Source organism: Bufo gargarizans, chromosome 2, assembly GCF_014858855.1.
Source record: "Bufo gargarizans isolate SCDJY-AF-19 chromosome 2, ASM1485885v1, whole genome shotgun sequence".
Lineage (NCBI taxonomy): Eukaryota > Metazoa > Chordata > Amphibia > Anura > Bufonidae > Bufo > Bufo gargarizans.
In genome coordinates this window covers 582,067,342-582,094,337 of record NC_058081.1, presented here as the reverse complement: position 1 = coordinate 582,094,337, position 26,996 = coordinate 582,067,342, and the positions used below count along the sequence as shown (strand labels likewise).

At 43.6% G+C, this 26,996-nt stretch overlaps 1 protein-coding gene across 1 annotated transcript in view; it reads left to right on the top strand.

The window, feature by feature from the left end:
- Positions 1-26,996, top strand: part of LOC122928690 (tyrosine-protein phosphatase non-receptor type 11-like) — a 136,249-nt gene that overhangs the window by 65,368 nt on the left and 43,885 nt on the right. Inside the window, exon 3 of the mRNA XM_044281801.1 lies at positions 15,364-15,558. Coding sequence (XP_044137736.1) covers positions 15,364-15,558 — 195 coding nt within the window. The remainder of the gene's footprint in view (positions 1-15,363; positions 15,559-26,996) is intronic.

The window sequence follows — 26,996 nt, the reverse complement described above, 5'->3', positions numbered from 1 at the left end:
GTGGTGGAGGAGGGCTGCTGCTACCGGCAGTTGCCTTACAGCCAGAGACGGGAAAGGAGGGTATAAAAATGCTCATTTTCTAAGGAAATATATAAAAGTTCTGTTTCCCTATTCCACGCAATTTTGAGTGAGAGAGGAAAATAGTGGAGGACTTTACGGGACTTTTTTTTTGTGTGTGTATTTTCTACATTTGGTGTTCCCTTATGACTTGTATTATAAGTGGTATGGGCTTGTTGCGTCTCTGCTGCTTCTAAATCCAGACATAGCACAAAGCTCCCCCTGTCTTGTCATTTTCCCCTTTTGTGCCCTTAACCTCTTCATCACTAAAGCAACTGTCTGCGTATGTCAGAGTCCTCCACAATCGCAGCTTTTGTCTGGGCACAAAGGGGGATTCTCTTCATGCCAAAACCCTCTGGCAACGCCATCCAGAGCTGTGAACTTAGGCTTGGTGAGGGAAAAGTGTGGATCTCTTCAGCTTTACCAACCCCACCGCTCTGGCTTCTGAGTAGATGGACGCTTCAAGCCCCAAAATAGCTCAGCCCTTCGTGGAATGTACTGGACCCTGTGTCATTTCTTCTAGGTTTAATTATAGGTTTTCACATTATAATGACACAGCACTAATAATTCTCTTGGCATTGCCTTCAATGTCCAATTGCTGCACAAGCTGGAAAGGGTTAATAAGGCTGGAGATTTCAGCATTGTGTCTTATCAGGGGCGTTCTGTAAGTTGGCTCATGGCTGACCGTGTGTGAGGGAGTGAGGCTTGCTTATGCTCACCCACAGATGTGGCGGTATATTTCCACAGGCCTGTATCTATACATCTGTTCCATATGATGCTCAGCAATATCTCACCCTTGGGTACGCGCTTGAGGACTGATTTGTAATGCTGACTGTTCCCAGGTTAGAACACTATTTGACTTGTATTTGAGTAAAAATGATGGAACCCCTTTAATTAAAGGGCTTATCCAGGATTAGAAAATAAATCAGAGACCATACCACAATTATAGTTCAATTCATTTCCTTTCTGTAGAGATGAGCTGCAGTACCAGACGCAGCCCATGGACTAGAGTGGCGCTGTATCTTCTTGCATGCTTGCACAACCATAAACTAGAGGATCCTATTACCCCATTGGGAGGTATCCTATTACCTGAGACCACCTTGACGCTTGGTGGCGGGCTTAGATGTGTTTTGATCAAAATATATCGACTAAGTGTCTCAGACATTATCATATCAGGGTGAGGACTTAGTCCATATATAGTGCTTGCATCTGCTTTAATAAGTGCATTATTATCTTGTTTCTGTGGTTTTCTTCAATAATATGGCCAGGGACATCCGCAAATTTGTATCATATCGTGCAGGATGTTTTTATCTTAGTTTTTTCTGTGATTTTTTTGTTTATGTAGTGTTTGCTTGAGGGAGTGGCACCTTCAAGTGTGAATGCGCACCTAGTATCTTGGGAGTAGCATTCCTCTGCACTTTTGCCCCCCTCCTCTATCCAATGAGCGCCTTAATTAGGTGGTACATATGGCTGTGCTTGCTCCTCCTCCCATTGGTTGCTTGATGCACATGGAGGTTACTAGGAGCAGCACACCATATGTGCGGTGTCTGCGCTCCTGAACATAGAAGCCCAACGGCTTAGGTAGGTTTAGCGTAGGACCCGCCTGATCTGAGACCACCTTGACGCTTGGTGGCGGGCTTAGATGTGTTTTGATCAAAATATATCGACTAAGTGTCTCAGACATTATCATATCAGGGTGAGGACTTAGTCCATATATAGTGCTTGCATCTGCTTTAATAAGTGCATTATTATCTTGTTTCTGTGGTTTTCTTTATTACCCCATTGGCACAGTCTAAACCTCCAAAGTAGTAAAAACAGGCACAGTATGTAAAAAGTTTTGGGGTCATTTATCAAACTGGTGTAAAGTAGAACTGGCTTTGTTGCCCATAGCAACCAATCAGATTACACCTTTCATTTTCCAAAGGAGCTGTAAAAAATGAAAGGTGGAATCTGGTTGGTTGCTATGGGCAACTGAGCCAGTTCTACTTTACACCAGTTTGATAAATGACCCCATTTGTGTTTTATCCCTCTTTCACTCCTTTCCATGCTTGCCTGGTAACCAGCAAATGGATGAAGTGTGGATGAAGGGCAAATGTGGTCAGTTGCACCCAGGATATGAGGAAGTTTAGAAAGGCCCGCGTGTGGTTGAAGACCCAGGGCATTTCTGGATCTGAAGTGGTGGCTGTTTACCCCTTAAAGGGGGTTGGACAGGGCGCAAGAGAGGGGGTGGACCACCCACAGCCCGACACATTTAAAGGGTCAGTCTCACTTCAGCAAATGGCATTTATCATGTAGAGAAAGCTAATACAAGGCACTTACTAATGTATTGTGATTCTCCATATTGCCTCCTTTGCTGGCTGGATTCAGAATCATTCCAGCACTTTACAGCCTTATGAGGGATTACCTCTTTGTGGGACAAGTTTACCATTTAATTCACTATGTATTGAAAAATGAAATTTAAAAACAAAATGTTTTTTTTTTGTTTTTTTTTCCTCTCCTTGTTTTTACGGCAATACCAAATTTATATATTTTTTTTTTTTTTTTTTGTTTCACTGCTTTTAAAAATATGTAAACCTTTTTGAAAAAATAAAAATATTCTGCATCGCCATATTCTAACCTCCATAACTTTGTTTTTGTCTCTAGAACTGTGTCGGGGCTTGTTTTTGTGAGATGAGCTGTAGTTTTTGTTGGTGTTATTTTGGGGTACATACGACTTTTTGATCACTTTTTTTGGGAGGGGCAAGGTGATTAAAAATGGGGAAATATGCTTATTGCATATTTTCATAGTTTTAATAGTTCAGACCTTTTTGAATATAGTGATACCAATTAAAATTGTTTTACTGTTTGTTTTCTATATGTAAAATTGGAAGGGGGTTGTTTTTGAATGTTTTATTTTTTTTTTATGATTTGATTTTTTAAATGACATTTTTATATTTTTTTTAAATTACTTTACTGTCATTTTTTTAACAACTTTAATATGCGATCCTCTGTTTGTTTGTACCACAGACTGCAATGGAATACTATTATAATAATTCTTACTGACTGCCTGTCCAACCCTGCTGCAGGCATGGCTTAAAGGGGTTATCCAGCAATTAATATTGATGACCTATTATTCTCAGATTGGTGAGAGTCTGACACCCGAGACCCCCGCCGATCAGCAGAAGAGGCTGGCGCTCGACTGTCATGTGACGTCTCTGTACATCAGTCTAGTTACAACTGAAGTCAATGGAGCGGAGCTGAAATACCAAGCACAACCGCTATACAATGTACGCTACATTCACCAGAGCTCTGCAGCTTCGTGAAACAGCTGATTGGCCAGGGTGCCAGGTCTCAGACCCCCGCCAATATGCTATAAATGACCCATTGCTCGCCATTCGCCTCTCGCTCCCCGATGACGTACTATTTTATTAGGGCAGAGATGCTCTTGTCATGGAGGTCATTGTTCTGCAGGCCTCCATGTGGCATCTGAACTATAGGAAGGTCTTAGGCCATATTCATGTGTCGGTGAATACACCCATATAATGCTTGTATTATGTTGTATGGCTTCTCTAAATCAAACTGTATCCTTCAGTGCTTGATGAAATTCAGGGGAGACCCAATCCAGGTGTTGGATCATTTGTAATAAGGATCAAATAGCAGCTGACGTGTCTGGCTACCCGGGATCTGATACCAGATGACAAGTCTGGCAGCCCTCTGTCTAATATCAACTGATATATCCAAGTGCTAAAGAAAATGGCAGGGAGCCAGACATAAGTCGAGCGGCCTGCTCCGCTTAAGTAACACTTTACAAGCCATGATTTGTGGACTGTAGATCTGCATTGTCCAAAAACAATAGAAATACATGCCACTCAATGTCTGCAATGAATACAATTTTTGTAAAATTCCCAGTGGTGGAATAATAAGACTTTGTCTAAATAAGAACATGTGGCATCTAATATGCCACAAGTTAAAGAGGGCTTCCACCGCGAGAGCTCCTTAGTATATAGCTGGTGAAGTTTGGAGCTAATGTCATGGACTTGATTGTGTGTTTTTATTGTATTATATTTATGTATATGCAGCTTTTCTGCTGCTCTGATAATTGTGAGAAGCCATTGTAGTGAAATCGGACACCGTAATGTGACATTGAGCCCAGCTATCACATGTATTATGGAGGCACTAATGGGATTTTTCCATTTCCGCTTTCTAAAAGCCATAGGCATGAGTAGACAGACCCAGACAAGATGTTTGGACTTGGCATTCCAGAGGAAGGGGTCGTGGCATTAAAAAATTGTGCTTTTCTCTGAAATGGAGCAATGTAGAGGCATTAATAAGATATCCTTTTACTCTGCATGATCAGCCCTACAAAGTAGTATGCCTGGTTTTTAAAGGGAATCTGTCAGCAGATTTGTCCCTATGACACTGGCTGACCTGTTACATGTGCACTTGGCAACTGAGAAATGTGCAGGCCGTCCGCGTTGCTGAGAAAAATTGTTTTAATATATGCAAATGAGCCTCTAGTTTTGGGGTGTCATTTTACATATACCCATGCTGGGTGAGATAAATATCTCGGCAAAAGACAACTTTTCCCATTTTCTTTTATACAAAGTTGGCATTTGACCAAGATATTTCTCTCACCCAGCATGGGTATATGTAAAATGACACCCTAAAACACATTCCCCAACTTCTCCTGAGTACGGCGATACCACACTTTTTTGCAGCCTAGGTGGGCAAAGGGACCCACATTCCAAAGAGCACCTTTTGGATTTCACAGGTCATTTTTTTACAGATTTTGATTTCAAACTACTTTGCACGCATTTGGGCCCCTAAAATGCCAGGGCAGTAGAACTACCCCACAAGTGACCCCATTTTGGAAAGAAGACACCCCCAAGGTATTTCATGATGGGCATAGTGAGTTCATGGAAGTTTTGATTTTTTGTCACAAGTTAATGGGAATATGAGACTTTGTAGGGGGGGGGAAAAAAAAGCATCATTTTGTGCTAACTTGTGACAAAAAATAGAAAGTTCTATGAACTCACTATGCCCATCAGCGAATACCTTAGGGTGTCTACTTTCCGAAATGGGTTCATTTGTGGGGTTTTTCTACTGTCTGGGCATTGTAGAACCTCAGGAAACATGACAGGTGCAAAGAAAGTCAGAGCTGCTTCAAAAAGCGGAAATTCAAATTTTTGTACCATAGTTTGTAAACGCTATAACATTTACCCAAACCATTTTTTTTTTTTTTACCCAAACATTTTTTTTATCAAAGACATGTAGAACAATAAATTTAGTGAAAAATGTATATATGGATGTCTTTTTTTTAATTTTTTTTAAATGTCATTTTTATGCAACAATTTCGATTAATAACAAAAAAAATGTCAGTAGCAATGAAATACCACAAAATTAAATCTCTATTAGTGAGAAGAAAAGGAGGTAAAATTCATTTGGGTGGTAAGTTGCATGACCGAGCGATAAACGGTGAAAGTAGTGTAGTGCAGAATTGTAAAAAGTGGTCTGGTCATTAAGGCCTCATGCACACGACCGTTGTGTGCATCCGTGGCCGTTGTGCCGTTTTCCGTTTTTTTTTTCACGGACCCATTGACTTTCAATGGGTCCGTGGAAAAATCGGAAAATGCACAGTTTGGCAGCCGCATCCGTGATCCGTGTTTCCTGGCCGTGAAAAAAATATGACCTGTCCTATTCTTTTCACGGCCAACGGTTCACGGACCCATTCAAGTCAATGAGTCCGTGAAAAATCACGGATGCACACAAGATTGTCATACGTGTCCGTGATCCGTGTCCGTTTTTTCCTATCATTTCAATGGCAAACTTGACTTAGATTTTTTTTCATTTTTCATGTCCGTGGATCCTCCAAAAAGCAAGGAAGACCCACGGACGAAAAAACAGACACGGATCACGGACCTACGGACCCCATTTTTGCGGACCTTAAAAATAAAAACGGTCGTGTGCATGAGGCCTAAGGGTGTTTAAGCTAGGGGTGCTGAGGTGGTTAAAGTAGAGCAAAAAGTAAAAAAAAAAAACAACCAATTTTTAAGCTGCAAAAAAAAAAAAAAAGTGGGTGAAGTTTAGTTGGCGGGTTGAGCACTTTTAAAAAACTTCTAGATTTATTGTTCCTAAATCCAGAAATTACATACCTTTTTGGGCCTGATCTATGCCGGTTTATCACAGATTTCATTTTCTAACTTTAAAGTGTTCTACATTTTTTAATTTTGAGGTGTGTTCCTTTCAATAAATGCATCCAATCTACTTCTGTTCACCGCACCTCACAGCAAAAATGTCCCCAAGTGTGATTAATCAGATTTTTCAAAACACATTTTTTGGGGGGCAGTCGGCGTGTCCTGAATATTAACCCAGGCTGGTTTAGTAAATGTAAAAGCAGCATCACTGAAGACCCCCAGCGATCAGCCGATCACAAGCCGCTTTATCTCCACAGTGAGGCAGCCCCTTTCTGTAGAAGATTTCATAAATGCATATTTAAACATTATTTTTCATTTTCTTGATGATTATTACCGAGTCATGTGGGCGATTGTTCCATCTTCTACAGAAGGTATCATTGGGGCAAGGTTTCCAGAGAAGAAACTGTAACCATGAAAAATTCTTGTTCTTGAAACCAGTGCTGTAGAGAAAGGAACCAGTGAAAGATATAACCTGGGGCATACCACAAACCAGTTTCCCAACAAAGGGATTAATATTTAATTTGCATGCTCATATTTTTCTTTTACAGTTATACAATTGAAACCAGTTACACAATGATTTTAAAGGCAAAATATAACTTTTTTTTTTTTTTTTTTTTTTTTTTTTTTTTTTTGTACCAATGGCTTGTTGGCCCCTGTGATATGGTGTATATGGTGCTATAAACCTGTATACACTCAGTATACTGTAGGATTTGGAGAAGAATCATTATAGGGGCTCTCCGGCCTGTCTCTAAAAATCCTCTTTCCTCTAGCCTGTGGAGGAAAGACACTTTGCACAGTACCCTTCCGTTGCTCCACCGGTACCACAATCCTCCCGGGCTGGCTGCAGAGACTTTCTCTAGATGTGCTTCCCTTTCCTCCTGTTCAGTTCCATCTACATTGTGCAGCTGAACAGGAAGAAAAAGGAGCACATCCAGTCGTAACGTCAGAGGAAGAGCCCCGCTAGATGGGTGGTTAAGTGATTCCAGCCGGGATTGCGGAATCGGTGGAGCAACGGAATGATAACTACTCCTCCAAGTGTCTTCTCCTATCTATAGGCTAACTCCTTTAAATCTGAGTGACCATGTAATAATGGCAGGTGGCAGAGGTTATTAAAGGTGTTTTATAATAGTAAAATGTTATCACCCTTTGTTCCTAATGCTGATATTAAAGTAAGTTTTCAATTTACTCTCTGTAGCTAAAGTGGCTTTGTTTTGAGATTCACCTTGGAGATGAGCAGGAGGAATGGATAGGAGCTTAGTTTATGCTGTGTGGAGCCTACCATACATGATGTAACATGGAGGCATTAGCATGAAGCTGAAACTACAGACATGCCATGCCCCACACAAGGAAGAGAAACCATGTGTCACTATATTAACAAGAACCATAAAAAAATGTAAAGAAAATATATATGCTGCAATACATTGACTAAAGGGGTTCTCTGGAAATGGTTTAAAATGGCCATTAGCAACCTGTCCTAGAATGTGAGCAGGACTGATTGCCTCCACTTGCTGAGCTGCAGGATGTCACTACACGCTATGCTTTGGAACTTGGATAAAACACACATTGGTGAGCGTTCCTGTCAGGCTGCTCAGCCATGATGGCATATCATAGGTAGGGTCGTATCATTACTATCTGTTGTAGAGCAGTGTGTAGTGAGGCACCTCGCCCCGTAGGCAGCCCTGAAGCCATTTTAAATCCTTCCCAGAGAACCCCCTTAATTGCGACCTCTTTATGTACTCCTGCGCAGATTGTGCACATTATAGTGACTCCCTGTCAGGAGTCCAAATACCTAAAATAGAAGTGGACTGCACTGGAAAGGAGGTGCAAAGCATGTGACCGTCTATTTGGAATGAGCAAGTGAAAACTTCTAAGGCTGGTTGGATACATAATATTAATAGTAACCAAGAGCAACATCTGGGACATACATTTGTCCTTCATCAAGCTCCAGCTGGCAGTGACATTGTATCAGTGATGAATGGGGTGCATGTCCAGTTCTGTTACACTTGTCCTTCATCAGGCTTTAGTTGGCATGTCCAAATGTTCCTGAATGGATGCTTAAACGGTAACCATATCTGGACTTTATCAAAAAGATTGCAAGAGGACAATATGGTGGTAGTATTGCATTCAACAATCAAAGACAGCAGTCTGATTCTGAAGACCTTCTCTGAACACCTCACGTGGTACCTTGGAGTGGGTTGAGTTTGATGGGATTGTATGACATGAGGTTTACTCCTTTGTGGTGGTGATTGTCCACCCTGAAAACCCCTTTAAACACCTCAGTCAACAGAACAAAGGCTGAGTTTCAGCCGAAACGTTGCTGTTGTATTTGTCTTGAGGTCGCAATAAAAATACTGGATGATGTAAGATGCTCCCAGTGTCATTTTTGTTTCTTTGTTCATCATATGGCCTGTTGGATCAAGGGCCAATGGCGTGGCTGCTGCATTGAATTTATGCATCGACAAAAGACCGTCTAGTGCTGCTTCTACCCATATTTTATTACTATCCTCAGGATAGGTCACCAATATCAGTTTGGTGGTGGTCTGACTCCCAGTTCCACTGCCAATCAGCTGTTTGAAGAGGCTGCCCGCTACCTCTTCCTAGGCGAAGGATATCGCATTCATTATTCTCATGACCTAGGCACAGATCAGTCCCATTCAAGTGGATAGTTCTGGGCTGTAATGCCAAGTGCAGCAGCTTTACATTGAATGACTTTGTGCTTGGTAAGTTGAGAAGGCCAGAGAGCTCACCGGAACATCTCGGCCTCTTCAAACCGCTGATCGGTGTCAGACCCTACTGATGAGATATTGATGACCTGTCCTTTAATATAGACTATCTATCCTAGGAATACATGGTCAATATCAGCTCTGTACACTAGAGTGGGGGCCCGACATCGGTGTACCGATGGACAGCAGCTCCTGAAAACAGCTGATTGGGGGGTGTAGGGAATGTCAGGAGGATAGGTCCGACAAATAGTTAATTGGAATAATAAAATTTTACATGGGCACTGTTATTTGGCCAAGACTAGTGGAGCTGCTGTCACTTGATTAGACTTCTAAAACATTCAACTTTTGTGGCAAACACCAATTTTATATAAAAAAAAAAAAAAGTTAGCAGGGCCAGTTTTAAAAGACCCTTATGTGCTGAATTCCAACGTTCATATCATGGCTGCGAGTCCAACAGAACTGGCCCGCTGCGGGAGTCCAGGTATTGTGCCCATAATAAGGACAATGAAATGCATACGGGTCTGTTCACATCTGGTTTTGTCTCCACATTGGACTTGTTTGTTGACAATCTTATATATTCATTACTAATATGAGCATGTTTGTAAATCATTTTTAAATAAGGATTTTCTAAAATTTAATAAAGTATACTTTTTTATGTAAGTGAAACAAGTAGGGGAAGGGTTATAATTGTTTTTCTTCAAAAAAATGTTACCCGTTCACTTTAATATAAAATCAGTTACATTGTGTACATGGTTTTTATTTATTGACTGACTGTAGTAGACTACTGTATTGTGTCCTAAAGGAAAAAAATGCCTGTTGGTGTGAAGGATCTATAATTTTTTGGGGAATAATTTTGGATACCTTTTTACCCCATAGAAACCTTTTACCCTCAGCATAGAGGAGTATGTGGCCCTGACACCTATCTGAACCGGACCTACAGTACAGACCAAAAGTTTGGACACACCTTCTCATTCAAAGAGTTTTCTTTATTTTCAGGACTATGAAAATTGTAGATTCACACTGAAGGCATCAAAACTATGAATTAACACATGTGGAATTATATACATAAGAAAAAAGTGTGAAACAACTGAAAATATGTCATATTCTAGGTTCTTCAAAGTAGCCACCTTTTGCTTTGATTACTGCTTTGCACACTCTTGGGATTCTCTTGATGAGCTTCAACAGTCTTGAAGGAGTTTCCAGAGATGCTTAGCACTTGTTGGCCCTTTTGCCTTCACTCTGTGGTCCAGCTCACCCCAAACCATTTTGATTGGGTTCAGGTCCGGTGACTGTGGAGGCCAGGTCATCTGGCGCAGCACCCCATTACTCTCCTTTATGGTCAAATAGCCCTTACACCGCCTGGTGGTGTGTTTGGGGTCATTGTCCTGTTGAAAAATAAATGATAGTCCAACTAAACACAAACCAGATGGAATAGCATGCCGCTGCAAGATGCTGTGGTAGCCATGCTGGTTCAGTATGCCTTCAATTTTGAATAAATCCCCAACAGTGTCACCAGCAAAGCACCCCCACACCATCACACCTCCTCCTCCATGCTTCACGGTGGGAACCAGGCATGTAGAGTCCATCCGTTCACCTTTTCTGCGTCGCACAAAGACACGGTGGTTGGAACCAAAGATCTCAAATTTGGACTCATCAGACCAAAGCACAGATTTCAACTGGTCTAATGTCCATTCCTTGTGCTCTTAAGCCCAAACAAGTCTCTTCTGCTTGTTGCCTGTCCTTTAGCAGTGGTTTCCTAGCAGACATTCTACCATGAAGGCCTGATTCACACAGTCTCCTCTTAACAGTTGTTCTAGAGATGTGTCTGCTGCTAGAACTCTGTGTGGCATTGACCTGGTCTTTAACCACCTCCGGACCGCCTAACGCAGATGTGCGGTCCGGAGGTGGCGGCCCTGCGCAGAGTAACGCATATATGCGTCATCTCGCGAGGGCCGGGATTTCCTGTGAACGCGCGCGCGCTCACAGGAACGGAAGGTAAGCGAGTGGATCTCCAGCCTGCCAGCGGCGATCGCTTGTTGGCAGGCTGGAGATCCGAATTTTTTAACCCCTAACAGGTATATTAGACGCTGTTTTCATAACAGCGTCTAATATACCTCCTACCTGGTCCTCTGGTGGTCCCTTTTGTTAGGATCGACCACCAGAGGACTCAGGTAGGTCAGTACAGTCGCACCAAACACCACACTACACTACACCCCCCCCGGTCACTTATTAACCCCTTATAAACCCCTGATCACCCATGATCACCCCATATAAACTCCCTGATCACCCCCCTGTCATTGATCACCGCCCTGTCATTGATCACCCCCCTGTCAGGCTCCGTTCAGACGTCCGTATGATTTTTACGGATCCACGGATACATGGATCGGATCCGCAAAACGCATACGGACGTCTAAATGGAGCCTTACAGGGGGGTGATCAATGACAGGCGGGTGATCACCCATATACACTCCCTGATCACCCCCTGTCATTGATCACCCCCCTGTCATTGATCACCCCCCTGTAAGGCTCCATTCAGACGTCCGCATGATTTTTACGGATCCATGGATACATGGATCGGATCCGCAAAGCACATGCGGACGTCTGAATGGAGCCTTACTGGGGGTGATCAATGACAGGCGGGTGATCACCCATATACACTCCCTGATCACCCCCCTGTCATTGATAACCCCCCTGTAAGGCTCCATTCAGACGTCCGCATGTGTTTTGTGGATCCGATCCATGTATCCATGGATCCGTAAAAAATCATGCGGATGTCTGAATGGAGCCTTACAGGGGGGGTGATCAGTGACAGGGGGGTGATCACCCCCTGTCATTGATAACCCCCCTGTAAGGCTCCATTCAGACGTCCGCATGTGTTTTGTGGATCCGATCCATGGATCCGTAAAATTTATACGGACGTCTGAATGGAGCCTTACCAGGGGGGTGATCAATGACAGGGGGGTGATCCGGGAGTCTATATGGGTGATTACCCCCCCTGTAAGGCTCCATTCAGACATTTTTTTTGGCACAAGTTAGCGGAAATTTTTTGTTTTGTTTTTGTTTTTTCTTACTAAGTCTCATATTCTACTAACTTGTGTCAAAAAATAAAATCTCACATGGACGCACCATACCCCTCACGGAATCCAAATGCGTAAACATTTTTAGACATTTATATTCCAGACTTCTTCTCACGCTTTAGGGCCCCTAAAAAGCCAGGGCAGTATAAATACCCCACATGTGACCCCATTTCGGAAAGAAGACACCCCAAGGTATTCGCTGAGGGGCATATTGAGTCCATGAAAGATTGAAATTTTTGTCCTAAGTTAGCGGAAAGTGAGACTTTGTGAGAAAAAAACCAAAAAAATCAATTTCCGCTAACTTATGCAAAAAATAAAAAATTTCTAGGAACTCGCCAGGCCCCTCATTGAATACCTTGGGGTGTCTTCTTTCCAAAGTGGGGTCACATGTGGGGTATTTATACTGCCCTGGCTTTTTAGGGGCCCGAAAGTGTGAGAAGAAGTCTGGGATCCAAATGTCTAAAAATGCCCTCCTAAAAGGAATTTGGGCCCCTTTGCGCATCTAGGCTGCAAAAAAGTGTCACACATGTGGTATCGCCGTACTCAGGAGAAGTTGGGGAATGTGTTTTGGGGTGTCATTTTACATATACCCATGCTGGGTGAGAAAAATATCTTGGTCAAATGCCAACTTTGTATAAAAAAATGGGAAAAGTTGTCTTTTGCCAAGATATTTCTCTCACCCAGCATGGGTATATGTAAAATGACACCCCAAAACACATTCCCCAACTTCTCCTGAGTACGGCGATACCAGATGTCACACTTTTTTGCTGCCAAGGTGGGCAAAGGGGCACACCTTCCAAAGAGCACCTTTCGGATTTCACCGGTCATTTTTTACACATTTTGATTGCAAAGTTCTTCTCACACATTTGGGCCCCTAAATTGCCAGGGCAGTATAACTACGCCACAAGTGACCCCATTTTGGAAAGAAGACACCCCAAGGTATTCCGTGAGGGGCATGGCGAGTTCCTAGAATTTTTTATTTTTTGTCGCAAGTTAGTGGAATATGAGACTTTGTAAGAAAAAAAAATAAATAAAATCATCATCATTTTCCGCTAACTTGTGACAAAAAATAAAAAGTTCTATGAACTCACTATGCCCATCAGCGAATACCTTAGGGTGTCTACTTTCCGAAATGGGGTCATTTGTGGGGGTTTTCTACTGTCTGGGCATTGTAGAACCTCAGGAATCATGACAGGTGCTCAGAAAGTCAGAGCTGCTTCAAAAAGCGGAAATTCACATTTTTGTACCATAGTTTGTAAATGCTATAACTTTTACCCAAACCATTTTTTTTTTTTGCCCAAACATTTTTTTTTTATCAAAGACATGTAGGACAATAAATTTGGCGAAAAATTTATATATGGATGTCGTTTTTTTTTGCAAAATTTTACAGCTGAAAGTGAAAAATGTCATTTTTTTGCAAAAAAATCGTTACATTTTGATTAATAACAAAAAAAGTAAAAATGTCAGCAGCAATAAAATACCACCAAATGAAAGCTCTATTAGTTAGAAGAAAAGGAGGTAAAATTCATTTGGGTGGTAAGTTGCATGACCGAGCGATAAACGGTGAAAGGAGTGTAGTGCCGAAGTGTAAAAAGTGCTCTGGTCATGAAGGGGGTTTCACCTAGCGGGGCTGAAGTGGTTAATCTGAGCTGCTGCTAACCTGCGATTTCTGAGGCTGGTGACTCGGATGGACTTATCCTCCGCAGCAGAGGTGACTCTTGGTCTTCCTGGGGCGGTCCGCATGTGAGCCAGTTTCTTTGTAGCACTTGATGGTTTCTGTGACTGCACTTGGGGACACTTTCAAAGTTTTCCCAATTTTTCGGACTGACTGACCTTCATTTCTTAAAGTAATGATGGCCACTCGTTTTTCTTTACTTAGCTGCTTTTTTCTTGCCATAATACAAATTCTAACAGTCTATTCAGTAGGACTATCAGCTGTGTATCCACCTGACTTCTCCACAACGCAACTGATGGTCCCAACCCCATTTATAAGGCAAGGAATCCCACTTATTAAACCTGACAGGGCACACCTGTGAAGTGAAAACCATTTCAGGTGACTACCTCTTGAAGCTCATCAAGAGAATGCCAAGAGCAAAAGGTGGCTACTTTGAAGAACCTAGAATATGACATATTTTCAGTTGTTTCACACTTTTTTGTTATGTATATAATTCCACATGTGTTATTTCATAGTTTTGATGCCTTCAGTGTGAATCTACAATTTTCATAGTCATGAAAATAAAGAAAACTCTTTGAATGAGAAGGTGTGTCCAAACTTTTGGTCTGTACTGTATGTATATCACTGTAGATGGAGCGCATCTTTTTATTATAGCCATGCGGATGTTTTTAGGACATTGGTATGAGCGTATTGTAATTTGGAAGTGAACTGTTACATGGTTGTTATACTGGAAACTCTATTACTCTTCCCAGTAAGGTGGATCCGAGTTCTACTGTATATCTAGAAAACATATTGTAATATATATTTTTTTTTTAATCCTTTTTAATTTATGTGGTCATTTCTTAGTCCACGGATAACCCCCCCCTCCCCCCATTGTGGTCACCTCTAGTGTACGTCCTTAATGGCCCTCACACCCTTTTTGTTCAGTTTTTTTTCTTGCCTGTTATACAATTAGTAGCTGCACTTAGAAAATATTAATGGACGGCTCCTGCCTGCCAACAGACTGCACCATTTCTTGGCCTATTTTTATAGTTTTTTTTTTTTTTATGTTTGTCTCTATTCTGATATCACACAGTGTTCTTACATACACAATTGAGTACCTTTTTTTATAAATGATTAGCTTTATTTATTTTGTACCTTTTTATAAATGATTAGCGTTATTTATTTTGTACCATTTCACTCTGATTATAATAGCCCAGATCTGTATCTGCAGTACTGCAGCCTGCTATTAGAAACAGTCAGCAAGCTTGTTGCAATATGTTACTCCCTTACAAGCTTAGCTAAATCTCACTCTCTACTATGGTGGGATAGGTAGTTTCTCTTTTGCCGCTTCCTGATGCTGAGCACTTTATAGATATTGAGCCAGCAAGGAATCCTGGAGAATTTCAGCTCTGAAGCCTGCAGATTTGTGAATTCTGCTCTAAAATATAATATAGGCTAATGGGCTATGCAAGAAAAATTATGCGCCAACTCAAACTAACCTAAAGACTCAAATATCATGATATACTGTGTTCTGTCTATCCGTGCTACAGGACTGAAGTATAAATGTAACGTGTGCTATTCGGTTTCTTCCTATGTTTATGGTTGTGCCTCTTAGACTAATCAGCATCTATGGCTCTAGTTTATATGCCTTCTAATTAGATGGTTTGTGTTTGCAGGCGACATGATGAAGTCACGCACATTAAAATCCAGAACACGGGGGATTTCTATGACTTGTACGGAGGAGAGACATTTGCCACGTTGGCTGAGCTGGTGCAGTATTATACAGAGCAGCAGGGTCTTCTGCGAGAGAAGAACGGAGATGTAATTGAGCTCAAGTACCCGCTGAACTCGCAGGATCCAACATCAGAGAGGTGAGTGCTGCAGACGCCTGGCATAATCTTTACTGCCACACTGCTGCCATCTGTTGGGCATGTCTGGTAATTGATGGTGACAACTAGATGATGAATATTTTCAGTGTACACGGACCGAATATTTGGTGACCTGCCTTTCATTTTAAATTGTGGGGGGTTCAGTCCGCACAACCCTATGCATGTGCACATTGCTATGGCGAAATACAGATACAAACGCAAAAACACAAATGCAATCGCACTCTGCAACCAGCACTCTGCCCTGCCTCTATGCTGGATGTTGAATAAGGCATTGGTGTACATTTTGGCCAAAGCGTAATAAGCCACTCACCACGTCAAGGTCGCCTCCATGAATGGTCCCTAACATTAGTTCCTACCTGTTATGGGCCATGACAGGCACACAAAGTCCAGGGAGCGCAGGTACAGCATGTCTGCTTATATAGCACCTACCAGTAGCAATTTGGCTCCAGGAGAAGTATATAGTGGGCTCAGCATGCATGTTTGTACTTGCATCCCTGGATCCGATGAAAGCCGTAATGGCACCGGACGGGGTTAAAAGCAGAGTGTGCTTGGCGTGCATGCTGTACCTGCGCTCCCTGGACTTTGTGTGCCTGTCATGGCCCATAAAAGGTAGGAACTAGTGTTAGGGACCATTCATGGAGGCGACCTTGACGTGGTGAGTGGCTTATTACGCTTTGGCCAAAATGTACACCAATGCCTCATTCAACATCCAGCATAGAGGCAGAGTGCTGTATGCAGAGTGCGATTGCATTTTGTGTTTTTGCGTTTCATTTTAAATTACCTAGGCTAGGTTCACAACTCTGGTTTATTTTCTCTTTTCCCTTTTTATGTCCTGGGACAGAAAAACTAAAGAAAAATACTAAAAATGGTGTCTCAGGGTCATCATATGACTACATTGACTCCCGTGGAGTCCATCAGGTTCTCCTTATGTAGTCTGCCACATGACTGACAGAATATCGTAATATGTTGTGCTATTTTGTGCTCCAATTTTGCCAGAATTAGCTACTAAGGCCGCAAACTTCCCTCCAAATGTGAACCTACCCTCCTTTTAATGTTATATATTGCAGTAAGAAGTCTCTTGAGAGGGGCAAATAGTGGTTCACTGCATAGTGTTCTAATCCGGAAGCTCCTGGGTCTCGTTGCAAAATCTGTAACGGGGTCTCTTCCTATCGTGATGTTTATAACGCTGGTGTCGTCTTGTACAGCAGAGGGGCATATATTTTTTTTTTTGGCCCCTCAAGACCCGGCTATTACTACGCCATCAATTAATACCCCTGTTCTAAGGCTACTTTTACACTTGCGGCAGATTGATCCGGCAAGAGGTTCAGTATGCCAACTGATGGCATTTGTAAGACTGATCAGTCAGAAAAATGCATTGTAATGCTGGATCCGTCTTTCCGGTGTCATCCGGAAAAACTGATCCGGCATTTATTTTTTTCACCTTTTTTTTTCGGTCTGTGCATGCGCCGACCAGAAGGACGGATCCGGCATTCCGGTATTTTGGATGCCTGATCCGGCACTACTACATTCCTATGGAAAAAAATGCCGGCATTCAGGCAAGTCCTCAGGTTTTTGGGCCGGAGAGAAAACCGTAGCATGCTCAAAAAGACTGAACTGAAGACCTGATGCATCCTGAATGGATTGTTCTCTATTCAGAATGCATGGGGATATGCCTGATCAGTTAATTTCCGGTATAGAGCCCCTGTGATGGAACTCTATGCCGGAAAAGAAAAACGTAAGTGTGAAAGTACCTTAACTGAATAATATAGTCAGTTTATCCCCCGATCCTGACAACCATGTGTGTCATTTTTACATTCCATGTTGCAAAGAATGAAACTCCAAGATGTGCCTATTAGTGATGGACAAACATCGGCCGGGACGATTTGCGAACGCGATCAAATGTTTGCGGTGGGCCCCTTTCACAGTAATGGCAGGCGAACTTGAAAAACCTTCAGGTCACATTTGCAGCCAGCAAACACTTACTAGAAGTACACAAATAGTCCCACAACATAGACAGTGATATACCAGAGGGGGATCATTGGAAAAAATTCCCACAAAAAATATGTATTTTAATCAGGGGCCATTTTTATGCGTCTTAAAGGGAAACTCTCAAAAATGTGCCCTGCTGGAGCCTAGAAAAAAATGCATTTCCTATTGGTTTGATGTATACAAAGTAGACTTCTGATGGGCAAGTGGTGTCGCCGCTGAACGTCAGCAAGGCGAGCCATGGCCATGTAAGATCTAAAATGGCCAGTGATTTTCCTGGCCTGCTGCAAGACCTCCTGGACCCCGGGGTATTTGGCAAGTTCAGGACCTGTGCCATGCACGGCACGTGTGTCATTTTGCCCTATTTCAGTGCGCTCAGCAGATTGGCACCATTGTCGCACACCACTTTACCAATAGTCAAATTGAGCGGGGTTAGCCACTGATCGGCCTGTGACCGCAGAGCTGAAAGCAGTGCAGGAATGTTGTGGCTCTTGGCTTCCAGGCACAACAGCCGCAGCACAGCATGGCAACGTCTCACCTGGCACGTCGAATAGGTTCTGGGGAGCTTGGGGGCGCAGCGGAAGAGGCGGTAGCAGTGGAAAAGGAGGAGTAGACGGAGAATGGAGTAGTAGGAGGAGGAGAAGAGGCAGGCCTGCAAGCAATCCGTGGCGGTAACACCAAATCCACACGGGTGTCATGGGTTACAGTGGGCAGTAAAAGTTATGTACCTTCCCTGTCCGTGTTTGCTAGACCACGTGTTTGTGGTCAGATGTATCTTGGCACCGACACTGTGTGCCAGAGATGTATTAACTTGCCGCTGAACGTGGCCATATAGTTCATGGATGCCCTTCTGGGAGAAATATTTCCTTCCGGGGACCTTCCATTGCGGTGTGCCAATGGCCACAAATTTTCTAAAGTCCTCAGATTCCACCGATTTATATGGCAGTAGTTGGCGGGCTAGCAGTTGCGACAAGCCACTGGTCAGCTGATGCTGGTTCTCGGCAACCACTTACTTTTAGCTCATGAGTGACACACCGCTGACATCAGAGCATATGTCACTATTTTATTCTGCCCTCCGTGATGTCAGCATAAAGTTGGTGACAGGTTCCCTTTAAAGAGTTTTGTCCCTGTAGCAGATCCATTCTAAATTGGTAAGATGTCTCAAAGTTCTGTGCATCTTTTTTTGGAATTTTCTACCCAGGAAGGTTTCCTATTTGCGCTATTGTTTTCACAAAGAAAACCGAGCGAGCCTTCACGTTAATGTGTTGTAAGTGCATGAATGGCGCTCGGGGCATTTTCAATTACATTGCTTGTTATAAAGATATTGTATTGCTCCGCTGCGGGAATATATTGTGTGGTCTTCACAGGAGGTTCATCCATCAAGTCCTAACCATTTTCCTCATCTGTAATATATATTTTTTTCTTCTTACACTTGCTGATGAATAAATAAAATGTTACAACAATTGCATGAGAGTTTATGAAATGTACGGCACTATCGATTTGTGAAGTGGTAGTTACCGTACAGCCAAAGGTGTGAAAACGAGGGTTAAGTCAACGCGCCGATCAATAGTCTATCATTTGTCGCGAGTAAACATCTGACTTAATGCGTTTTTGAGTGCTTTCTGGAGTTTGGATGGAAATAATGTAAATGTGCGAGTTTAGAAAGGACTTTTCTGTAAAGCTTTAATTTCAGGAGACTAAATATTGAGAGATTTCAGTAACCTATTTCTCCGCTTTCAGAGTAATATAAAAGCCATCTACACCTATTTTCCCACCATGTACACAAGTTCTGCACATTAGAAATTGTTGTGCTCACCCTGAAAGGGCTTCTGTCACCCCACAAAAGTCTTTTTTTTTTTTTTTTTGGGGGGGGGGATAGTTACATTACTTATAGCGCGATATAGGAGAATATAATCTTGTCACTTACTTTGATGCGGCCGTTTCTGTAGAAAACAAAGTTTTATAATATGTAAATCCGGTCTCTACCAGCAAGTAGGGCGTCTACCTGCTGGTAGCCGCAGCAGAAAACCACCCCCTCGCCGTGTTGATTGACAGGGCCAGCCGTGATCTCCTCCTCCGGCCGGCCCTGTCAGTATTTCAAAAATCGCGCGCCTCGGTTCATTTGGCGCAGGCGCTCTGAGATGAGGAGGCTCGTCTCCTCAGAACTCCACCGAAAGAGAAGACGTCATCGGCGCAGGCGCACTGAGGGAGTTCTGAGGAGACGAGCCTCCTCATCTCAGAGCGCCTGCGCCAAATGAACCGAGGCGCGCGATTTTTGAAATACTGACGGGGCCGGCCGGAGGAGGAGATCACGGCTGGCCCTGTCAATCAACACGGCGAGGGGGCGGTTTTCTGCTGCGGCTATCAGCAAGTAGACGCCCTACTTGCTGGTAGAGACCGGATTTACATATTATAAAACTTTGTTTTCTAAAGGAATGTAACTATCCAAAAAAAAAAAAAAAGACTTTTGTGGGGTGACAGAAGCCCTTGAAGTCGAGTTTTAAAACTTATTGTCGAGATGTATTGAGCTCAGTGGGTATGGCTGTCTCTAAACTCTAAAGGGGTTATCCCATGAGTAATCCCATAGGTAATGTAAAAAATTAAAATGTGACATCATATAGTCCTACTGTTAAATATAGGGGGAGATTTATAATTTCCTTTTGTCTCTGAAAATTGGTTTTAAAGGGGTTCTCCATAACTAAAACAGTGGGTCAGACCTGCCCGACCCAGGGTAGGGGTTGCCTACCTAATTGCTGCTGCTGGATCTGGTCTCTTGGGCTCCCAGGTTGACAGCTCCGCTCCCACGTGTCCCAATGGCAATATTTGTCGACTGGGGCACATTTGACCACTGCAGCCAGTCGCATGCTGCAGCGATGACCTGCTACCCCTGCATCACATGTGACAGCCTGTGATTGGCTGCAGCGATCACGTGTGTCCATGTTGATGGATGTTGTCCTCAGCACATGTGGGAGCATAACTGGCAGCCCAGAAGACTGGTAAGCACCACCACCACCCAGGGTCGGGCAGGTCTGGGCCACTATTTTATAACACCTTTTAAAAAGTTTGTGACTTTTTAAAAAAAAAATGGTTGCATCTCGAACTTTTACGCTGCCCCTCGCAACTATTCAGAAAGGGTTGCCAAAGACCAGAAATTTCCCAAAATGAATTGAGGGAGATGTATCAAAACTGGTACGAAGGAAAACTGGTTTAGTTGCCCATAGCAACCAATCAGATTCCACCTTTCATTTTCCAAAGGAACCCTGAAAAATCAAAGGGAACTATGGCCAACTAAATCAGTTGTTCTTTGCACCAGTTTTGATAAATCTCTCCCATTCTCTCAAATCGGCCATCAGATTAGATTTGGTACATATAAATTTGACCTGGGTTGAAAGTGCCCCAAAAAGTCATGTATGACCCTCTCAGGTCTCCTAGGACTGTATTCAGCCCCTCTCAAACTCTTTAATGCCAAGGCAGCATTAGTAATATCAGAGTGACAGTGACGTATGTGACTGTGGGGAAAGTGAGACCCGGTGGTAACAAAGAGCCTGAGTAATAACACACTATCGGATTTGTTCTTTAACCCTTACAGGACGCTGGGGTTTTCGGTTTTTGCTTTTTCAATTTTTACCCTTTTCCTTCCAGGACCCATAACTTTTTTTTTTTTTTTTGGAGGGATAAGTTGCTTTTTAATGGCACCATTCACTAGTGAATATAATGTAGTGGGAAGCTAGAAAAAATTCCAAATGGAGTGGAATTGGAAAAAAAAATGCAATTCCGCCACAGGTTTATGGGTTATGTTTTTTACAGTGTTCCCTATGCGGTAAAACTGACCTGTTACCCTCATTGTTCTGTCAGAACAATTACAGTGAAACCGTATTTCTATAGTTTTTCTACAGATAGATAGAGATATATATATATAGTGCCATAGATGGGTGAATAAACTAAGATTTTCTTCACGAATTGCTGGGAGTGCAGTCCAATTTTTGTATGTATGTATATATATATATATATATATATATATATATATATATATATATATATATATCTCTATCTATTATTATTTTTTTTACCTTATCACTATATTCGGACTCCCATAACTTTTTTACAGTTACATCTATGCAGTGTGTATGACCTTTTCCTCACTTTATTTTTTTTATTTATTTTTTTGGGAGGTGAAGTGAGGTGATGCTATCTCAGGCTCTCCCAAAGAAATAAATAGGGCAGTGGCGTGCATTTCCAACCAGCCACTTTTTTAACTGGAAAGAAAAACTGTGCAAAAAAAAAAAAATTGTTGTGTGTTTTTATATTCACTATAGACTCTATGGGGGGGGGGGGGGGGGGAATTTATCAAAGATCAGTGTTTCATGCCAGTCTTCTATATCCATACCTCCCAACGGTCCCGGCACATTGCTGGGCATATTACTAGGGGGGGCACATTGCTGGGCATATTACTAGGGGGGGCACATTGCTGGGCATATTACTAGGGGGGGGCACATTGCTGGGCATATTACTAGGGGGGGGCACATTGCTGGGCATATTACTAGGGGGGGCACATTGCTGGGCATATTACTAGGGGGGGCACATTGCTGGGCATATTACTAGGGGGGGCACATTGCTGGGCATATTACTAGGGGGGGCACATTGCTGGGCATATTACTAGGGGGGGCACATTGCTGGGCATATTACTAGGGGGGGGCACATTGCTGGGCATATTACTAGGGGGGGCACATTGCTGGGCATATTACTAGGGGGGGCACATTGCTGGGCATATTACTAGGGGGGGCACATTGCTGGGCATATTACTAGGGGGGGGCACATTGCTGGGCATATTACTAGGGGGGGCACATTGCTGGGCATATTACTAGGGGGGGCACATTGCTGGGCATATTACTAGGGGGGGCACATTGCTGGGCATATTACTAGGGGGGGCACATTGCTGGGCATATTACTAGGGGGGGCACATTGCTGGGCATATTACTAGGGGGGGGCACATTGCTGGGCATATTACTAGGGGGGGCACATTGCTGGGCATATTACTAGGGGGGGCACATTGCTGGGCATATTACTAGGGGGGGCACATTGCTGGGCATATTACTAGGGGGGGCACATTGCTGGGCATATTACTAGGGGGGGCACATAGCTGGGCATATTACTGGGGGGACACATAGCTGGGCGTATTACTGGGGGGGCACATAGCTGGGTGTATTACTGGGGGGGGCACATAGCTGGGTGTATTACTGGGGGGGGCACATAGCTGGGCATATTACGGGGGGGCACATAGCTGGGCGTATTACTGGGGGGGGGCACATAGCTGGGCGTATTACTGGGGGGGCACATAGCTGGGCGTATTACTGGGGGGGCACATAGCTGGGCGTATTACTGGGGGGGGCACATAGCTGGGCATATTACTGGGGGGGGGCACATAGCTGGGCATATTACTGGGGGGGGGCACATAGCTGGGCATATTACTGGGGGGGGGCACATAGCTGGGTGTATTACTGGGGGGGCACATAGCTGGGCATATTACGGGGGGGCACATAGCTGGGCGTATTACTGGGGGGGGCACATAGCTGGGCGTATTATTGGGGGGCACATAGCTGGGCGTATTATTGGGGGGCACATAGCTGGGCGTATTATTGGGGGGCACATAGCTGGGCGTATTATTGGGGGGCACATAGCTGGGCGTATTATTGGGGGGCACATAGCTGGGTGTATTATTGGGGGGCACATAGCTGGGTGTATTATTGGGGGGCACATAGCTGGGTGTATTATTGGGGGGCACATAGCTGGGTGTATTATTGGGGGGCACATAGCTGGGCATATTACTGGGGGGCACATAGCTGGGCATACATACTGTGCAGTGACCTGAAGGTGGAATAATTACTGTGTGGATGTCTTAAGGGGACTGGGTGGGATTAGGTGTATAGTTATGTTTTGGGCGGAGTTAGAGGCGTGGCTAGTGCGGAAAAAATTTGTATGTCGCTCTTTGTTCGTTTGCAAAGTTGGGAGGTATATATGTCCCCTGTGCTGCACCACATTTATGACCAGGCCTCACCATAAATTAGGCGCATCCTCCTGCAGTTCATGGACCTAGAGTGGAATCTTCGCCAGCTCGATGCAGCTGTAGATTTCGTCCAGAAAACTAGGGTAAAAGATAAATGTGCCAAGTCCGCTGTCCTCACCACTCTCCCCTTCTGAAAGTGTAGAGGGTGGTGTAGAAACGGCACTTGCACTTGGAGTTAGTCACAGTGGTGTTTAGAAAGTCACAAACATGGATGAGATTTGCATCTTTTTTTACTCCAGAATACTGGACTCGGGTAATGCCCCTCTTTGAGTGATACTACCCTTTTACTGTGCTTTTAACAGCATTTTTCCTTTTTTGCATCTAGGCAGGGGTGGACTGGCCATAGACCTACCAGGGAAATTTCCCGGTGGGCCAATGCCCAGTGCGCCACCCAAGCCCTCTTCTTGGTTGCCAGCCAGGTACATAACCATCTGATGCTCTTAACATTAATTGTTTGGGGCCTTACCAACCAGTTGTTTTTCTTGCTTTTTTTTTATTGTCTCCTTCCAAGAACTATTAGGGTTTTTTTTCCGTCTATGTAGCTGTATGAGGGCTTTTGTTTGTGGGACAAGTTGTAGCCCCTTAGTCATCACCGTAAAAAGGAGTAAGTGTGGTCACTGAGGGTTTAATGTAGGAGCCAACGATGATGCAGTTTAATATTGTGGCACGGACAGCAGTATTTTGTGCTGAACTTTTTCATTTGGTTCTGCTGGGGGCGGTATTTTGTTCAGCACTACAGTATTGCTGGCCCCACCTACATGTGTTAGCCCCACCTACGTGTTTTGGCCCTTCCTATTCGTTTACCCGCCTTCTGTCAATTCGGACCCACCTATAACTTTTAGTTTTTTCCCAGGGCCACTTTAAGGTCCCAGTCTGCCCCTGCATAGAGTAACACCTGGAAAGTATGTAGTGAAATATACAATGTGCCGCATGCAAGACGTATTTGTATTATTTTATTTATTTTTTGATAGTTTTTTTTATTTAACTTGGCATGCTCTGGGCTTGGCGGATTTAGTATTTTTTTTTTCTATAGGACTTGAAAAAATGCTTGTTTTAAATTTTACAGAATAAGAAAAAGCATAAAAATATTTAAAACCTCAGAAAACAGTGCATGTGAAGGAGGCCTTGGGTCCTATTTAATGTTCCTGGAGTGCCCCTTTAATTTGTTCTTTTTTAACCTCTGTGTTGTTGCCTAGCAAACACTAAACACATTCAGGGGGGTTTTGGGAGGCTTAGGATGTCTTTCCGTCTCCTCTCACATGAGATCATATAACAGACCAGGCTGAGTGTAGCGGAACACGTGCAGGTCTGAAAATGCGCACGCTTTCTATAAAGTCAAGCATCTGACAACTTCCTCTCCCAGGCATTTATAGCCATGTGTCATTACTGTACAGTGTGAAGCTTGATGTGGAAAACTGGATTTCACTGGTTGCAAAGGAGCAAACCTGCTTGTCAGAGACATCAGTCCTTTAAGAGTAATGCATAGTATGTATCTCTGGGCATCCACAAGCGGTTTTTGTGGCGCAATAAGGGGCCATTCACACTCAGCAGACATTTATGTGACTCTTCCATCTATCTGAATGCAGACATTTATGCACATACTATAGAAATAACCCCTTTAAGATGTATGGAAGTATTTTTCAGTCGCAGAAATTTCTGCAACAGATCTGTGTGTGAACATATCCCGACTCGCTTGAATTTACTAATTCAACAGCACAATGAACAAAAATCTAAAAGCACCAACACTTTAATATTTTTTTCATGCAATACCATTCCTGGCCATATGGTGTGCTGTTGGTGTGGTAATGTGTCCATGAGAACCAGTGAGCACAAAACACATTTATTTCGGCATGTCGTGCAGTATTGTGTAGCGCCATCTAGTGGTACAAACGTTTATTGCAGTGACTTAGTTTGACCTTTCACCGATTTTTTTTTTTTTTACACTGTGAACTAAGTATACAGACATGTAGAGCGGCACTTACTATTATCTCTGGGCGCCGCTCCGTTCTCCTGCTATTCCCTCCGGTAGCTCCGCTCACTAAGTTATAGTAGGCGGAGATTTCAGTCCCAAAGTTATGGTAGGCGGAGTCTGCCCTTGTTCTGCTCTAGCGCTGGCCAATCGCAGTGCAGAGCTCACAGCCTTGGAGAAAATAACCTCCCAAAGGTCGGTGAGAGGTCCTCTTTAAATTACATATTGCGGCACTCTTCCTTGATTTGTCAGTGTGTAGGAAATTGGCATTAGATGCAAATTCAGACATATTTGTATGTAATAAAATCTAACCCAGCTCAGTCCATTTTCTCTGCCAGTTATCACTTCAAAACTGTGCGTGCAGCACCCAGCATATCTGGGTTTCTTCACAGGTGGTTCCTAAAATGCTGATCACCTCAAAAGACATATTATACACTTCTGAAAAAAGTATGTGAACCCCAAGTATAATGAATTGAGCTATATGTGTGACTAGGGCTGCAGTAAACTATTTTTTTAGGTAATTGAGTATTCCATCGAATATTTTTTACGATTAATCGAGTAATCTAATAAGAAAAACCTTCTTAAAGGGGTATTCCCATCTTAGACAATGGGGGCATATCGATAGGATATACCCCTGTTGTCTGATATCGAGAACGGAGCAGGGAGCACTATGGCTGGAGGACTGTCCACTACCAAGCGCTAATCCCTGCCTCTCCCATCGAAGTGAATTGGAGCGTGCCAATGTGGGGAAGACGGCAGTAGCCGGCGGCCCAATGGAAATGAATGGAGACTGCTGCGCAGTGCGCTCTCCTTCACTTTCGGGGCTCCGTTCTCTATATAGGTGCGATATGCCGTTCTCTATATCCTAGCGATATGCCCCCATTGTTATGAGAAGAGAAAACCCCTTTAAAATAACGTATTGCTTTTATAAAAATGTCCCCCTTTTCCAGTGCCTCCTATGCCATCCACCATGTCTCGCACTCCCCCAGTGTCATCAGATCAGCAGCCCCTCCATGCCATGTCCCCATGATGGCACTTCCATCAGCCCCTCCATACCATTCAGATTGCCATGATGTCCCCCTTCTCCAGTGCCTCCTATGCCATCCACCATTTCCCCCAGTGCCATTAGATCAGCAGCAGCCCCTCCATGCCATGTGCCCCATGCCCCCATTAGCCCCTCCATCCAGATTGCCATGATGTCCCCCTTCCCCAGTGCTTTCATGCCATCCACCATGTCCCCCAGATCAGCCCCTCGATGTGCCATATCACAGGTGCCCCCATTAACCCTTCTCCCCCACCCAATAACTTTATACATGCCACTTCACAGGTGCCACCATTACCCCGCCCCTGCTGCCTCTGCTAACTTTATGCTTACCTTTCAGTGCAGAGCGCGCCGACACA